At 40.1% G+C, this 19,005-nt stretch overlaps 1 protein-coding gene across 1 annotated transcript in view; it reads right to left on the reverse strand.

Moving 5' to 3' along the window:
* LOC116846122 (G protein-coupled receptor kinase 5) overlaps window positions 1-19,005 on the reverse strand; it is a 129,270-nt gene that overhangs the window by 11,717 nt on the left and 98,548 nt on the right. Inside the window, exons 3-8 of the mRNA XM_032819594.1 lie at window positions 18,504-18,599; window positions 16,714-17,071; window positions 14,778-15,684; window positions 13,614-13,751; window positions 11,590-11,718; window positions 6,657-8,522 (exon numbers count right to left, since the gene is read on the reverse strand). Of these exons, the coding sequence (XP_032675485.1) occupies window positions 8,427-8,522; window positions 11,590-11,718; window positions 13,614-13,751; window positions 14,778-15,684; window positions 16,714-17,071; window positions 18,504-18,599 (1,724 nt within the window). The 3' untranslated portion in view covers window positions 6,657-8,426. The remainder of the gene's footprint in view (window positions 1-6,656; window positions 8,523-11,589; window positions 11,719-13,613; window positions 13,752-14,777; window positions 15,685-16,713; window positions 17,072-18,503; window positions 18,600-19,005) is intronic.

Genomic DNA, 19,005 nt, shown 5'->3' on the forward strand with positions numbered 1-19,005 from the left:
ATATATATATATATATATATATATATATATATATATATATATATATATATATATATATATATATGATGATTTTTGCAATAAATTTGAAAATTGGAAGACATAATGAACGGAGGATCTAATAGACGGAAAGAAAGATTAGTAAATTTACTATAGTAAATTGCGAAAGCTCTCTTTCCGTCCATTAGATCCTTCGTCCTTATATCTTTCAATTTTCAAATTTATTAAAATACCATCATATATATATGTGTGTGTGTGTGTGTATGTGTGCCCATATATATTTTTGGGCACATGTATATTTCTGTTTACATATTCCGTTCTGCTGTATACATATTGCTTTGTATAGTAAGTAATAATAGATAAATATTGCTAAGCAAGTCCTGACAAAATACAATTCTAGCCATAGTTAAGAAATAGTATGCAATATGCGCTTGTCTTTTCCTTTCTACCTTGGTAAATCTGATAGTACAAACACATTGCATTAGTAGTTAATATTAGAGAGCTTTCAAAAATTGGCTGGGTAGCTTAATTGTGACATTTAAGGCTTCTGGCTAGTCAGGCGAGAAGTTCGCGTCGACGGTGGCGATACAGTCATCAGTGGTAGGAATAAGAAGCGTTATATATGTATATGTGTGTGTGTAAACAGTCATCTAAATTTTGTCGTCCGAGTCACGGTGTTATTACTGATTGTAGTGCTTACATATCATAATTAATATACATAATTGCAAAAGTGTGAAAATTGTCCGGATACTGTGCTTTTTGTAATATTTTAAATATAATAGTACTTATTCTATTATATTCCGCACCTCGAGTCTCACAGCTGATCTCCTGTCAAAATAAGCCGATTTCCACACATATATTTTGCATTGTTGTAAAGATTATTTCAGGAAAGGAACACTGTCCGAAACATTTTACGAGTGTGTAGAATCGATTGCAAGTGTTAACATATCTTTTTATTTAGCAATGATTGGGACGCAATTTAGATATGTAATTTCTCGCTTCTGACGTCATTAACCAATATGGCCGCGGTCACTAGCCAGGAGCCTTAAAGTTGTCATCCATTGATTGCACTCTTATAACTGTGCCTGGCTCTTTAATGTTCTTTCCTTTATTGTATTTAATACATTAGAGCCAATTTCAACTTTTTTAATGGTTTAAACTTCTAATATCTACGAAGCTTCGCCCAAACGCGGTTAGAATTTTTAGTGTTAGAAAAAAACTTGCTGCTAGTATATACATACATATATAAGTCCGTTTAACCTTTCTAATACTTAATTAAACGTCATTGCGCGGTTGCTTGAGCTTAACGAAAACGAATTTTAGGTCTCAATGAGAACTCTGCAATTGGTTAGACCTCTTGATCTTCCTCCGATGGTGTTCATTAACCAAGAAGACGAATCGCGTTCGACGGTTCTTCGGACGAATGGAACATGGGAGTTTATGGTGTTTTGCACAAAGAAATTTAATAACCTCGATTTTTTTTCATTTTCAATGTCTGTGCTCCGTTGTGAGGAAAACATTGACTCAATTAACGTGAGCTTAACGCATCCTGGTTAGAGAAAACAGAATTTCTGGTTGTTAAGAACCAAATTTAGTTTGTAAGGTCCAGAAATAACACAACCAGGAGCGTTTTGATTGAAGGAAAAAGAATTCCTAGCTCTGATTCTTAAGAAACAAATTTAATATACGTAAAATCCATAAATGAATTAACTAAACTTTAATTGAAGGAAATATGATTTCCGGTTCTTAAGAAATGGATTTTTATTTATCCAGAAATTATAAATCCAGAAATGTGAAACGAATAAACGCGTTTTGATTGAAGAAATCTTTAAGAACTAGAATTTGTTCATAAGATTCAGAAAGATAGCATAATTAAACATTTTGGTTAAAGAAAACAGAATTTTTAATTCTTAAGGGCTACATTTAGTTTATAAGATCCAAAAATGACTCAACTAAACGCGTTTAGTTGGAAGAGATAGAATTTCTGGTTCCTACAAAACACATTTGATTCATAAGAACCAAAATGACATAACTAAATGCGATTTAACTGAAGGAAACGGAATTTCTGGTTCTCTGATGAATTAAATTCGATTTTTATGAACCAGAAATTCTGTTACCTTCAGCCAAAACGCATTTAGTTGTGTCACTATCACGTTAATTCAATCATTTTTTTCTCCGACGCGTAACACAACGCCCTACTTTTCACCCTCCCATAAAAAAACCCTCTCTCTTAACTTCCGTTAAAAATTCATTTCTAGCCTGCTGCAGCAAAGTCATCGTAAAAAGTAATCATATCTTCACAGTATAGAGCCATGCGAAGCGATGTGCTCGAGGTATTGTTCATGTGGCGATCATTTAGGCGCATTTGTGCATCTTACAATTCGCGAGTCGCGATCGACAACGCTCCGCAATTAACAAGTGTGTGTAAGTTCCGCCGTACGGGCGACGTACGTTTGCGCCATTAGTCGACGGGGCATGCGACACACACATATATATTTAACGTCGTGCGAAGTTTCACTTCGGCAGATTCGCCGGTCGATTTGCACGATTTGATCCGCGCGTCGACGGGAACGTCGCCTTTGACGGGATCGTCAAAGACGCGGCGAACTGTGATTCCGCGACCACTTGTGCGTCTCTCTTCGTCTCTACCTGATATCACACAATTCTACACGAACGAACGAAAGAGGAGGGGCGAGCGATATGCGGACAGCACATCTGCGTCGCTGCTGAAAAACCTACGAGGTGCGTCGAGCGTCTATGATTCGACTCAACGATCACCTGATCGCGCGCGCGCGTGTGTCCCTTCGATGTGGGAGGCTACACGCCGTTCATTACAAGACAATTTCCAAGGCCGATCGCGCGTACACGTACGTGCGTGGAGTGTTACTTAGTGTGACGGCGTGGCTCTGAAAGCCGATCGCCAACGCGGAGATAACGATAGATCGACAACGATGGATATCTGCTTGGAGGATACCTTTCGTCACGCGAGTCTCTTCTAGCAGCTTGTGCGTTCGACCGCCACTTGCGTGTGCATCTTCGTGACTCTCCCTAACGACCCCCTTCGTCGACGCGCCCTCAGGCTGTCGCGACCGCGTGCGTTTCGTCGACATTAGAATGAGATTCACTCGAGATATCGAGCGACGTAACGGAGATTCTTTCAGAGATTAAAGTCCGTATTAATAGTCGTTACACGAAACTTGCCTCAGGTGAGGCACTCAGATTCGAATTCAGAGTCAAACGTGAGTTTTCCAGCTAAATCGCAATGGCAAATCGCGCAAATAATACACGTCACATATATCATATAATTCAAGTGAAAAAACTCTCCTAAATTCAAATCTGAGTATTTCACGTAAGTGACAAGTTTTAAGTAATGACTATTATTATAGGCCTTAGGGTCAGTTCCATTCCAACTCCTTAATAAGTTAACTGATAGTTAAACCATATGTCTCTCTTTGTTTTTCTTTCAATTTAGACAAATATAGACATGTATGATTTAACTATCAGTTAACTTACCAAGAAATTGGAATAACCGGCCTTTGGTTAGGCGATTTCAGCTCGCGTGGGCGTGAAATCCCACAGGATCCCGCGAGACGTTTTCAACACGGTGACCCACGACCGCCGTGCCAAATGACGGCGATTTTAGGCGAGCTCGCTAGCGAGAACTGGCTGGCTGGCACACGAATCGCGATTGGAAAACGGCCAAAGTACGGCTCGTGAACACTCCGAGCGTACCGTTAAACCGGCCGACCCACCGCGAAATCTTCTTCGGATTGCACGAGCAGTGCTCCTCAAAGCGTCGCGTCGAGGAACTTCACGAGTGAAGCAAATCTCGCTCGAAGACGTTGGAGAGGCGTCTCGTGACGTGAAGGAGAGATATCGCGGGTTGCGCCACTCCGATAAACACCCCGTATAGCCTAGAATCTCAGATCTTAATTTTAACGACGGACTCTTCGACGGAATTAGGATGGACTTTTTTGACGCGTGACCTCCGAAATTCGTCCGAAGATCCCAATTTTACAAGGCGCTCGATTATAGAATTGTTTGCACTAGAATGCCCGGGAATTACAACTCCTTTTGGATACCCGGAAAGGTCATCTTAATTCCTTGCGATTCTATCTTAAAATTCTCTTTCTGTTCCTCATTACTCGTACCAATGACTTCTCAAACATTTTAAGAATACGATTAAAAGTCACAAGATATATTCTTCTTTAAACCACAGAAATAGCGACAAAGAGACTCCTTAAAGGAGTCAAAATTACTCCATCGGGCATTCTGGTGTGTTAAAAGGAATACCGGATCAACGGCTCATGAGATTCTCCGCGTTCTCTTAATGAGACGAGGAAGAGAGAGGAGAGAGAGAATCGCTGAAGATCTGAAGACGATACGCGACTACCATAACTTTGCGAGCGCGTGTCGTAAAAGACGCGGATGTCGCTCGATCGTAACTGGTCTCGTAAAACCGTCGACGTATGCAATCCCCGTTCGTTACTCCACACTCCTCGTTTTCTGGACGCCTGCCCGACCGCGGCGATGCGCGCTCGCGATTGGATCAGAGTCACGCCGCGCGGCGTGCTAAGAGCAAAAGGAAGAGCTTCCTTCCTTCCAAAGTGCGGGCGCGCCTCGAAATTCCAGCGCGTTCGGCGAAATGTTTAAATCTTGAAAAGAAGGAACAAACCAGCAGATTTATTCCGTGCTTCCTTAACGCTTGCGTCACGCGTCGTCGCGCAAATGTAACACACGGAAGAAGCAATCTAAGTTGGATTAACGTGACATGTTTGATTAAATAAGATTTAGCTGAACTATACTGCTGGTTGCTAAGAATACTGCTGATCCTTGTAATGAAATATTCTGGTAGCCAACCAGAATATTTAGATCCAACAACGATCAGAGTTTGGTTATTACTGATCCAATTGTAACATACAAGTGTCTGCTTGTTATGACCAGAAAGTGTGGTTGAATGAACGTGACACGTTCGGTTAAAGATTGCTAGTTGAACTAAGCAGAATTTCTGGTTATTCACAAGTTCTGATATTCAAAACTAATTACAATATAGGTAGACAACATACAATGCATCTATCAACTAGTGAAGTGGCGTAGCGCGTAAGCAGACGACTGTCACAATCCAAAGATCCTGAGTTCGAATCCAAGCAGGATAACAGACGAGTTTTCCAAAACTCATCAAATCAATTAAATTTTAAGCAAAATAATCACACGCTAACATCTTAAAAAACAACTTTCAGTTAAAAAAATATTAAAATTTCTAGTATGAAATGTGAATATATAATTTTGTTCAGTTTTCATTAAAATAACTAAACTTATCTGGTTACTTTAATCAAACGCTTGTACAAACCAAATTTGTCTGGTTATCTTAACCAAAAATATAGTTCGTTTGTGTCTCACCAAACAGTCTTGATGTATTCTAAGTCATGATTCAAGTTCAAGTTCTTCTTTTCGTGAGCATAATATAGGCTGTGTTCCAACATCCGGCAGTACTGGCAGCGCTGCGAATATCATTCCGAGATGTGCAACAGTAAATTTTGAAAGCACATTTTCATGTTCATATGACGTCACAGATTTTGTCCGTTGCGAGCTTGATGGTTAGTTTTTCCAGATTCAGTGTTATTTTCCAAGCGCATTACTGGGATCCTCATACGAACTTTCAAATATAGAGTTTATTAGACGCCGCAGAATATTTTGAAGCGCCGTATAAACCAATCGTGCTTTTTCTTTAAGCGCTTCAAAATGTTTGCGGCGTCTAATAGATCGCGCCCAGTTTAATTATTAGAGATGTGCGAATCAAAGATTTTTAATGTCGAATCGAATCGATAAAATGTTACCCGAATCGAATCGTTAAAAGAATTTTTAATTAATATAATCATTGAATTCAACATAAAAATAGTGATTTCAGTTTGAGAAAGATAACATTGATCATGTAATACCAATTCACTTTAAGGTAAGAGATATATAATATATAGTCGGTAAGTGTGTATGGAATACAGTTTCAGCCTTGAAAGCTGCGCAACGACACATATCGATCCGACAGTTATCGGTAAAAGTTTATCTAGCCATTATCTTCTTTTAATATTTTTGAAGAAAATCTTAATGTATAGCAAATTTTTCAAGTCATGCTAATTCCCGTAAGGCTGGATATCTTTAATAGTTCTTCGTTAATGCTAATGTGCGTGATTCGTATTTGAATTTTTTAATTTTGAAATTTTCGAATTGTTCGGATTTGAATCATAGGGATTCGAATTTGAATCGAATTTCACTTGATTCGATTCGAATAATTCGCACATCTCTAGTAATTATATGACTGACGTCAATTGATATTCGGTCTATCTGATTGAACAAACCGTATTGGGACTCTAGTAACACGCTTGGAAAATAACATCAAATCTATCTGGAAAAACTAACTGTCAAACTCGCGACGGAGCATGCCGAGAGTGAAATTTCTTGCTACAGAACGAATTTAGCGACATACATGACTCCTCGCAGGAAAAGCAACTGCAAATCACGCTGCGCGGACACTGAAGTCGGTTGCACCGATCAAATGACTGAACTAACAGTTAAATCGTACATATGTCTCCGTTTTTTCCTTCAAAATAACCAAAGACAGACTCAGTTGAACTATTAATCGTTAACATAAACTTTTGGCTCACCACTCAGTTGATGTGCAACCGGGCCTTATTCGCACGTTTTTCGGGGGATGCTGAGTCTTCCAAACAACTCGCCCTGCATCGCGGTATATGCGCATAATGTGACGCGGATCACGATGTACCTTGGACTATCGAGTTAGCGTCTATGAAGGCGCGAGTGTTTATTTGTAGTGGTATCGAGTGTCTGTTTATCGGTAGCTTAATGTCGCGATACGGGAGCGAGCAAAGCAAGACGAGACGAAACGAGACGAGACGCGTCTCTCACGTGCTCTTTTACGACCTGTCCGTTCCACGTGCGCCTGTTATCGCTATCGTCGTCTACATTCGTCGCTCGTCTTTCCTACTCTCTATTGCGACCCGCGCCAAGATCCTCGAAGATCGTATCGCGCGCTCGTAAATCATAAAACACGCTTGTTCGCGGTCGACTCGTTCCCGACCGAAGTTCTCGGTCACTTGCGAGTTTATTCGTTCGTAGCGACTCGATCTTACGTAATTATCAGCTTCGTCGACGAGACTGAAGCTGGATGACCAAATATCTCGAGATTACTGCGAGAAGTATCCATCTCAAAAGTGTCGCACACTAAATGTAGAGATCAAGTCTGATCGCGCGACACACCCGCTGTTCCTCTCTCTAGAATGTGCATCAATACAACCTTCTCCCCCTCTCTCTCTCTCTCTCTCTCTCTTTTCTTCTTCCTCTCTCGTTGGAATGGCAACACGCTTGTGCATCGCCGAGAAAAAACGATCCAATTCCAAGATCGACGGGGAACGCATGTAAATTGAACGAGATTACATAAGTACGTATAAAAATTGCCCGCAAACAGATTGCATATCTTTTTTTTTTTGCCAGCCGCGTGTATAAACCACTCGTATATTTATTTACATATAAGTGCGCACGCTGATCCTCGACTTGTGACATACAGCGACTTCCCAAACAGCGCAAGATCTGCAGAGGATGTTCTGAGGACGTTCTCAGGACGCAAGGACGTTCTCAGAATGTCTTTGGGGTGTTCTGCGAAGATCTGTGCTGTCTGGGTTTGGAGACTTTCGAGGCCGAGAGTGTCGAGCGCTTCGCCATCGCCAATTTGAAGTGACACGCTCTCTTAGCCCGTCTCCAGTGAATTCGCGATTCCCCACGCGAACGTTTCGCAACGTCGAAAAGTTACTCGCGAACGCGTCGGGCGGACAACAGCTACTTCTAACTGCCTACTTGTCTATTTATCTACGCCGCCCGTGACTTCCATTCGCACGTATGAGCGAACGATGACACGTCGCGGCTCGAGAAAATACGTCGATATATGCGCGAGTACACGCACGGGGAGCGTTTCCGTGTTCGAGCTTCGGGGGAGTTATATTTGGTTTCACGCGAACGTGTGCCTATGCCACCACCTTGCGTACGACTACAATACTGGAGTGTGTGCAATGCGTGTGTACATGTGCGTGTTGATGCGTTAGGTGAGGTTACGTGCGTGCTCGGGTCTTCTCGCCGCGCGCGCGAGTCCCTCTTTCTCTGATTTTCCCTCGTGAACGCCTCGAGCGGCACGCACGTCACCGGGACACTCGTGTCTGTGTGGGACACTCCGGGTCCGCGCGCTCTCGTTTCCCGTTTCATCAAGCGGGCCATGCAGCCGCGTTCATACGGTTGCCGAGGACTCGGGCGCCACCTCCTCGGCGCGAGGCTCCTGGACGTGGCGCGTCGTCGTCTCAGCCGCGGCAGCAGCCCCGAAACGGCGACGACGTCGATCGATTCAGGCTACTCGCATTCATCCTGGATCAGCTGGCCGGCATCTCCGAGCTCTGCGTCTGCGACAGCTCCAACAGGTGGCACTCCGACAATGGGATCTCTCTCGTGCGGGCGCTCTGCTTTCTCTGCGTAACGCAATTATAACCCGATTAGAAGAGCATTTCTCTAATGAGTCTCCACGGTGGTGGTCGCACCAGTCGTCTTTACGTCACTGCACCGCGGGAAATACCGCGCATTTTCAACGACACCTGAATCTCATCTGAACGCTCTCGAGATCTCTATGAGACAACGTAGTTGTCCTCCGGATGTTTGGCAGACGCTTTTCGGATTTCTGCACGTGCTTCGAGATCGAAATCGCAGTTAGGACGATGTTGATATCAACATAACGCTATTTGTAGTTTTCTCCTTTCTTCTAGCTGGATGCATCAAACTGAAAATGCTTTTGTAGGGTAAAAGTACAAACATTAATGAATGACTGATGCTAAATAATTGCATGAAATTAGCAAAAAAACGTTATGACCTGACGGTAAATAAAAATTTTTTGTTGATTTCATGTAATTGTTTAGCATCAGTCACTCATTAATGTTTGTTGTACCCTGTAAAAGCATTTTCAGTTTGATGCATCCAACTAGAAGAAAAGAGAAAACTACGAAACTACGTTACATCGGTATCCAGCATCATTTTAAAAGGATACCGGAATGGATAACAAATTCGAAAAATGTCGATAACGTAGAGAAGATCGTCACTAACACGATCACGCTACTCTTTTCGTATTTCTTGTACATGTAAATCTTATATAAAAGTATTACTTCTACTAATTACTTCGTTTTACCAAGCTAGCAAAAAGCAATCACATACATGTGTAAATCTTTCTGCAAACTTTTCGTATACTTTTGAGCTTATATTACTCGTCAACAAAATTATCGCATAGGTAAATTCATGTCAAAATTTCGCATAATTTTTTTTAAATGGGCATAATACCACAAAACATTATCGTATTTAAAATCTTTTTGTTCTATTTTAAAGTCTGTAATTTAAGGAGCATTCATCCGAATTTGAATTCACTCTCTTCCCTTCCCGCAGTCTTTTCAAAAGTAAAGACGTGTTGCGTCTCCAAAAAATTGCACAATTTGCCATATCCTACGAGATGGACTAAATTTTTTTCGTGAATTTCATGATAACTATTGTAAAGTATAGACTTTCCCCTGCAATTAAAAAAAAAATGGATTTGTACGATTTTTTTTTCGCGGACTTACGACATATCAAAATTACCTATGCATTCTAAATTTAAATGAGCACAATACCACAAAACATTATCCTATTTAAAATCTTTTTGTTCTATTTTAAAAAGTGAAGTCTGTAATTTAAGGAGCATTCATCCGAATTTGAATTCACTCTCTTCCCTTCCCGCAGTCTTTTCAAAAGTAAAGACGTGTTGCGTCTCCAAAAAATTGCACAATTTGTCATATCCTACGAGATGGACTAAATTTTTTTCATAAATTTCATGACAACTATTGTAAAGTATAGACTTTCTTCTGCAATTTGAAAAAAAAACGGAGTTGTACGATTTTTTTTCGCAGAGTTGCGACATGTCAAAGTTACCTATGCCCTTTTTAAAAATCGCTTAATCTGACGCACTCTTTTATTTAAATTTACGTGTTCCCGACTCATTTTTGAATAACCTATTATAACATCGGATAATACTAATGCTGATGATAACTGATTAAAAATACATAGGGAACTTTGATACGCCGTACAATATCACGAAAGAAATTCGTGCACACCTCTTCTTTATTTTTTTATTTGCAAAGAAACGTCGATATTTTATGATAGTTATCGTAAGATTTGTGAAAAAAATTTACTCAATAGAGTGCGTCAAATTAAGCTATTTAAAAAAATGCATAACTTTGACATGTCGCAACTCCGCGAAAAAAAATCGTACAACTCCCTTTTCTTTTCAAATTGTATGAGAAAGTCTACACTTTACGATGGCTATCATGAAATTAACGAAAAAATTTATCCACCCCGTAGGATACGACAAATTGTGCAATTTCTTGGAGACGCAACACGTCTTTACTTTTGAAAAGACTGCGGGAAGGGAAGAGAGTAAATTCAAATTCGGATGAATGCTCCTTAAATTACAGACTTTAAAATAGAACAAAAAGATTTTAAATACGATAGTATTTCGCGGCATTGTGCTCATTTAAAATTAAAATGCATAGGTAACTTTGATATATCGCAACTCCGCGAAAAAAAATCATACAAATCCACTTTTTTTTTTTAATTGCAGAGGAAAGTTTATACTTTACAATGGTTATTATGAAATTTACGAAAAAAATTTAGTTCGCCCCATAGGATACGTCAAATTGTGTAATTTTTTGGTGACGCAACACGTCTTTACTTTTAAAAAGACTGCGGGGAAGGTAGAGTAAATTCAAAATCGGATGAATGCTCCTTAAACTACAGACTTCACTCTTTAAAATAAAATTTAAAAAAAACTCTTTAAATTAAAATAAAAAAAGATTTTAAATACAATAATGTTTCGCCGTATTATGTCTATTTAAAATTGTGAGAAATTTCGACATAAATTTACCTATGTCATAATTTTGTGTTGACAAGTATATATTTAATTTTAAAGATATAGAAATGTCCTTGAAACTTTCGTTATCGAAGCAAATACATATGCAATATGCATATGCAATATACACTGCAGAATTTTTATATCAAGTAAATAAATATTTACGTCAACTGACAGTTCGAGATGTCAATTTTAAAATTTTCTATTCGTCTTCATCATGAGCAATGCCCCAATTCATTATTGCATATACTTTCAGTGTGTAGAAACATTTGTAATTCTGTGCAACCAATATAGAAGGTAAACTTTGCAGAAAAAAAGTCAGTATTATGTCGATAAAGCTTTCAGGTATGGCATCCCCTTAAGTCATCCGGAAAATCGAGGAAAATGCAATGTCGGGGAAAGAAAGAATGAAAAGAATGAAAAAGATGGGTAGACTTGATTCAATCTTAGAACAAAGCTCGCTTCGAGCACACAGTGGAAGAATACGACATAAAATATGAAAATATGAAAATAGCCAGTAGAAGTAATACCCCAGGATGAAATGTACAAGAGGAGGGGAAGAGAGAGAGAAAGAAAGAGAAGAAGTGGGACGTTTTATGGAAAGAAAAAATTACCTTTCTCCGAAACGGGAAGCAGCCTCTGTCTTCATTGTTGGGCGGCGGATGGTTTATCAATAAGTCTGGAGTAGGCGTGTTGTTAGGACCTAATACGTTCAGCTCCTTAAAACACTCAGTCTCTATCATCTGCAAGCGGAGGAAACGATGGGCGAGTTAGGTTCGGGGCGATTCGGCGGTCCCGATACGCGAGAGGCGAGCTTACGAGTAAAGTGATTTAGAGCCGGCGGAGGCTAAAGGTGGCTCGTGCGTAAAACGCGTCTGTACGCAAAGCACGCGGCTTTAAATACACCCACCCGAATGACGTCAGTGATAACGAGAGCCTCTCTCGCTGCCTCTGACGTAGGAAAACACTTTGCACAAGACCCATATTTTTCAATTTAAGTGCTCGCACCGTCCTCTCCAGATGCTCCAGAGCGCGGTGTAACACGCTCTCGGCGAAAGTGAGACATGGACGAACGCTCTCCCGCAGGTCGATCGGCGCGAGCTCAACTTCCCAAGTGAGCGCCGTACAACAACGAAACTTTATCGTTCACGGCGACTGGTCGGCCGGCTGGCTGACTGACTGGCCCGGGGGACTTTAAATTCGAGTGGATTTGATTTGATTTTCCCAGAACCGAGGTTCTCGAAATTTAGCCGCTGGGACGGTTTAAGTTCTGAGAATTAACAACCGCGAGAAACAAACGAGAGCTTAATCGAGAGAAGTTTTGAGGGCCAATGAGAGAGTCTATACACAGATGTAATAGTGTAATCAGAAATAAGTAAAAAACTTGAAACTGTGGCTTACATGGTCAATAAATATAAAATTTTATTAGTCAAGATATCCAGAGGTTTCGATCCTCAAGCGGATGCGATGAACGTAATGAGATTATATGAATTGACATATTAAATTGTATAGAGAGTTAGTGTGTATTTTTTATTTACCATTGAAAAAGGTTATATGTAAGTCACCGTTTCAAGTTTTTACTTGTCTGATTACACTATTACACCGGTGCATATTAGCCCTAAAAATTCTTCTTGGTTGTACATCATCAAAGCCTTTTCATTTTCAAAGAAAATGAGTCTCTTTTGGAGTATTCTCTCATTCTCCAAAGAAAGATAGATTCTATTCTAAGTTTGCCAAAGAAAACCCTCCAAGTTTGTCAAAGTGAAAACGGAAAAATTTGCATCACTCTATAGGTGGGATTGTTAGTTGCTATCGCAGCATGGTCGATACCGATATTGAGTGTTTGATGTGCGCGTGGGCAGCCAAAGAACGCGATTTACATTCATGTTACAATGGAGATCTTGTTAAATAGTCGTCCGTCGAATGCCGGGGAGCATCGATATTTTGATAGGATGGGGTCAAAGGCCTCGCCGAAGGAGCATCACGTGTCCTCACGATCAGTGATTACGACGTGTGTGTGTTAAGTTGGCACCTCAACTTTTGGCATCGCAGGTTTTTATGCGACAGTTCTATGAGATGCTAACTTCCCGTGGCACCTCAATTGTCGATAAAAATGATTTCAACCATGGAATTTTATAGTTCCAGAAGGGTTCTGCAATCCCTGACATGATATAACGATAGTTCCGCTTTCCACTATTTTTACGTAATTGTTGCATTTGTATGCTAGCCCCACCATTCAAAAAAGGTAGATTCAAATACTGAATATTATAGTTCTAAAAGACTTATATAGTTTCCAATAGATGTTATTGGGAGTTCCGACCCACGTAACTATTTTTAAATAATTTTTTATTCCGAACGCTGGCACTTGATCCAAGAGTAAAGTCCGGGATGCTGGCAGTTCCAGCCGACTTTTCGGCATTTCCCGGTAATTTTACAATAGATGCCACGGGAAGTTAGCACTTCATATTTTTGTTCTTCGGCTTTTAGTTATTTCGATGAAACTGTTGGTGCAACTTATCAGGTAGAATACTATTGCAGGTGCAAATAGAACTCGCATAAAAACCTGCGTTGCCAAAAGTTGAGGTGCCAACTTCACACACACGATTACGACGCAAACGTGCGGGGGGCGTCTCCTTACCTCATTTTGCCATGGAATGGACACACTGCCGGTGTTGAATTTGCTGTAGAACGTGTCGTCGGTGGCGTCCAAATTGACACCTTTCACCGTGGAGAACTGCTCAATGTCCAGTACGTCTTTGGCGTAGACCGCGCGAGGCTGTAACAAAAACCAGCGACGGTTAGTTAATGACTTTCACCTTCGCAGCCTGGCACTCCTAAGTGTTCGCATGATTTCTTGCGCAAACGATGATTCGTAAGGGGCCGTTAATGAGTGAAGAGAAGCAAACAGGGTACTAAAGTTACAAGACAAAAATAAAATCGTACCGAAGTATCTCTCGCGACTTATTTCGCAAATTTAATGAAGCAACGCCGCGGTTGTTAATTCTCAGGACTTCGTTGTATATTGAGTTGGTGATAAAAGATTTGTCGCTCTTCTATTAAGCCGTCATTGGAAAGGTGGAATCTGGCAGATTCCTTTCTTCTTCTTTTTTTTATTGTGTTTTTATATAATTTCTCAAACCTTATAATATCTCTTATTATTTGGAATATTGAGATTTACAATAACAGCTAACAGAAAAGAAATTCTGAAGACATTACAAAAATTTAAAGAGAACGAAATGGAATGCGTGGGGTTTGCCAAACCACATCTTTCCGACCAAGAGTTAAGTTCTCGTGAAAAATCTGGGCTTCAAAAGGAAAACAGCAAGTCCTCGTTAGATGTTCCAAAGGATACCCGATCGAAATTGTTTATTTTATTCATGGAAAATTATTAATTCTGCGAAACTGGGTTTCGCAAATTTCATTTTGCAGTTTATATTCGACCAACACGACGGAAACCTTTTGCACCAACCCAATATAATCCAATCGATGCAACACGTGCTGTATAATCTATTGACCGCGCGCGTCTGACAAATTCATTATATCGACCTGGCGGGATTGCGGAGATTCGTTTTATGCGAGAATGCAAATAGACGAACGGATGGCCGGCGCTTATTTTCGGTTCGCGTGTGCAGGTCAAAGAGAGAGAAAGAGAGAGAGGAGAAAAAAGCGAGCGAGCGAGCAAGCGCTGACGCGAAACGAGAAAGACAAAAAGAGCACGCGAGAGAGAGAAAGAGAAGAGAAAGAAGAGAGAGAAAGAGTCTCGACGTGGATAAGATAATCGATCACAACAGCATCTACTTACATCCGGCACAAACGGCGGTTCCCACATACCGGCCTCGACCCTCTTCCAGTTTAAGCATTGGAAGAAGCTGTGGAGCTTCACCTCCTTCGCCCCGTGCCGACCGCACTTGCAGCCGAGCCTGTTCTTCGGGCTCTTCTTCAGCAGCTGCTGGCAGAGGCTCTTGGCGTCCTCGCTGAACTTGGGCGAGTACCTCTCCTGATCCTCCTTGACGCGTCTGTCGACCTCCTCGCGCTTGACCTTCTCCTTGCGGGCGCGGAAGGGCGCCTGGCCCTCGATCATCTCGTACAACAGGCAGCCGAAGCTGAACCAGTCCGGCGAGAAGGTGTACTTCTCGTTGTCGATCACCTCGGGCGCCATGTAGCCCACCGTGCCGACCCGGCCGCGCACCATGTCGCCCTCCGTGATCTCTACGGCGAGACCAAGATCGGATATCCGCACGTGACCGTGATCGTCCAGCAGTATGTTCTCCGGCTTGCAGTCCCTGTAGACGATACCCTGTAGATGAAGGTGCTCCAGGCCGCAAACGACTTCGGCCGCGTAGAATCGGGCGCGATTTATGTCGAAACCCGGCTCACCGCCCATGTTGTAAATGTGGAACTTGAGGTCGCCGCCGTTCATGATGGTCAGCACGAGGCAGAGCGCGTCCTTCGTCTCGTAGGCGTAGGCCAGCGAGACGACGAACTTCGAGTTGATCTTCTGCAGGATGTTCTTCTCGATCAGTACCATCGACTCGCCCTTGCGCTTCTTGATCCGCTTCTTCTCCAGCTTCTTGCACGCGTACATCTTGCCGGTAGCGCGCACTTGGCAGGCGCACACCTCGCCGAAACCGCCCTTGCCCAGCACCCGATACATCCGGAAGGTCTTATACGTCACCAGCTGCGCCTCCAACCATTTCCATTGGAGGTACCTGCAGAGACGCGTGAGATAAGAAGATGAAGAAGACTCATCGCTTCTTCTCGCGCGTTTTCAACAATGCAACGAGAAATTTATCTCGACGTTATCTCTTTCAGATTCGCCACTTTAACCCACTTGCGGCCACCATAGAATGAGTCACATTTATCGAAAGGAGAGAATTTTATAACAAGAATTACTATACATTATATTTTACAGTAAGACTACTTTGTAATCGATTGATATTCTAAAGTAATTGGCTATTCTTTTATTTTTTTATGTGCTACTTATATTTTAGGAATAAGGTCTTAAAAATTTGCAATGTTTCTAGCAAAATTTACTATGATCCTTAGCCAAATAGACTTTACTGACAGTGTATTTTTCTACACTACTAGAAACATAAAATCGAAAAAAAATTATATAAAAACTATCTTTCCGTCACAAAGTCATTTGTTTGATACAATTTTGCTCTATTTCTAGCGAACTTTATTATATTTCTCAACAAAACAGATATTATTGAAAACTATAATACTCTCTCTCTATACATAAAAAATCAATTATATACTCATCCTTATGTTTCCAACATCTAATACCTAATTTTGTATCTAAGTCTAACATCGTTTTAAGACTTATAGAGAGTAAGCAAACTAATGCTTTAATTAAAAATAATAATCGTGAAATAATTATGATCTTTAACGATTCAAAGGAAATAATCAACTTTTGAAAAAGATAATATTCATATAATTATAATTTATATTTAAAAAATGTCATTTCTAGCTAAATTACTAATATAATTTATTTATTAACTTATTAATTTTTAATTAATATTAATATTGTCATAAAATATACAAAAGGTTCGGAAAATTAGATCCATATATAAAGTTCGATACATTCAAAATAATGTTGAAAATCTCCCTGATGAGGCAATAAATATTAATTTGTTCGCGACAATCTGTCAACTGACCTGTTTCTCATGAAAAGATTAACACGCGCGTGAAATCGCTCGCGATTTGCAGTCTACCATCAATAACGCCAGTGTCTGTACCTGTAAAAGTAGAAGCTATTGAGGAAGGATGAGAACGGCAGACCAGCCAGGAAGTTCTTCACCGTCTGTGCCACCTCAACGAAGAGCTCCTTGCCGCCGGTACTGAGCCGTTCCTCGCACTGCGAGATCAGAGAATCGTTCAGGATGTCGACCACCTCCGAGTCCTCCCTCTTCAGATACTGCTCGAACAGCTCCTTCGCCAGCTCGGTGCGATTCTCGTCCATTTCGACCTCGTACTTCTCGATCGCATCCAGGAAGAGATTGTAACGATGGTAGGTCGGCTTCCTGTCCTGGCAGAACTGCCTGAATAGAAGCCGCCCGATCGGCTGCTGATCCACCACATAGCTGTACCTGATGTCTGTCCAACATCACGAACGTTGATTACGCACCTGCGGCTTGGCGCATTCTTCCGCCATCTCCCATCCCCTTTCTGCCCTCCCACGAAATGAATCGCACGTCGTCAATGTTCTACTTATAAATTTTTCGTCGTCCAAAGCTTCACATGTGAGTCCCCCCGAAGGAAATCGCGAACTCTTAGAACTTATTGCCGAAATAGAAATTGCACGCGCAAAATTAATGATCTCATAATAAAAGAATGTCGGAAAAATACTCGTCCCAAAATTGTATATACTACACTGAGAAAAATCCACTTGTTTTAAAATTGATATTTAAGAAATAGTACTTAAAAATTCATTTGACAAAATCTATTTCTACGAAATAAAGTTTATTTTTATGAATTAATTTCACATATGCTATACGGAGAAATTTTTAAATATTCTTTTCTCCCAGTGACATTTAATCATTTATTAATTTAATCATTATTTATTAAATTAAAAATCATTTATTAAAATAATATACTAATTATTTAATCATCGTTTAATTGCGAGGAAAAACTTCACAGTTAGAGGACAAATAAAAATAAAAATTAAAAAAAAAATAAATTTAAAAAGATAATTTTAAATGATAGGAACTCGAAATAATACCGAAAAATAAATCCTTAAGTATTGTAACGCGATATTAACTGGTTTTCCATTTAATCGTCATTTATTCACAAACAGAAACTTTTCACGGTTACAAAATAAACACAGTTAGAAAATAATAGTTTAAAAAAAATTAATGTAAAGCTTGAAATAATACCGGAAAATAAATCCTTAATTGTGTATGCAGTATTAACTTGTTTTTCACATAGTCGTCGTTTATTCACGAGGAAAATGTGTCTCAATTACGGAATGAATGAAAAGTTTTTTAAAGCAAATAAAGGGGACAGGTAAGAGACTTAAAACTCAATACCTTGAAAACATACTGAGAAATAAATTCGCAAATGTTCGCGATAATGGTTTATTCGTGAACATAAAAGAGACGTATATAGTCATGACTTTTGATTATTTCAAGCCGGGGAGGCGTTATTAGAGTAGGTTAATGGGACGCGGAACGAGCATTGTCTCGTTCCATTGCAGCTTTTTTTAACAATCGCGCAGCGCATGTTCGCTGCGAGAGTTATTTTTCATCAAGATTCAATAAGCATGCGAACTCGCTTTTAGCATAGCTTTGTGTGAAACATCATTTTTGTTGAACTTTCAGTATGTGTAATCGCGCGAATTCAATCCGCTTTTCTAACACACATTGAAATCGTGCGATTTATAAAAACAGTATTTTCAATCGCATCACTCGACGTGTAAAATTTTTACTCGATTCATATCCGCGGTTTATCAATTAGCTCTTAACGCTATGGAAGTTTGCCAGAGTTTTTAGCCGGTTAAATTTATAATTACTACTGACGCTCGACTCACCAAGTTTATCTTTTAGGCCGATGCACTGGGAAATGTGTGGGAACTGAAGTATCTTCCGCCATTTCTTACTCTTCCCTTTGTTGCTGTCACCACCGCCTGCACATAAAAAATTCGAATTTGCAATCTCACAAAAATTCGCAGAGACAAAAATGTGCTGCAACGCGCGAACTGTAACTAGATCACTAGATATACGGAAAAAATATTCTACACAGGAGAAAAAATTAGTATTCAATTCACTTGAAGCTAATATACTCAAATTAACAATCATTGTTTCATATATATAAACAACAATATGTAATTTCGTTGAAAGAATTTCAACACAAGATTATAAATTTATTTTAATATTTTGAATATATCGTAATAGTTTCATAAGAAGTGGAGTATTTTGACGATAATGATATCTCCTTCCGACATCTTTGAAAACATCATATTCTCAATCCCATATTTCGTACTTTCCATTCATGAAAATTATTTCTAAATAATAAGGACAGAAGGTTTTTCT

Source organism: Odontomachus brunneus, unplaced genomic scaffold, assembly GCF_010583005.1.
Source record: "Odontomachus brunneus isolate Ranch 3 - 2012 unplaced genomic scaffold, Obru_v1 Obru_scaffold_060, whole genome shotgun sequence".
In the NCBI taxonomy this organism is placed as follows: domain Eukaryota; kingdom Metazoa; phylum Arthropoda; class Insecta; order Hymenoptera; family Formicidae; genus Odontomachus; species Odontomachus brunneus.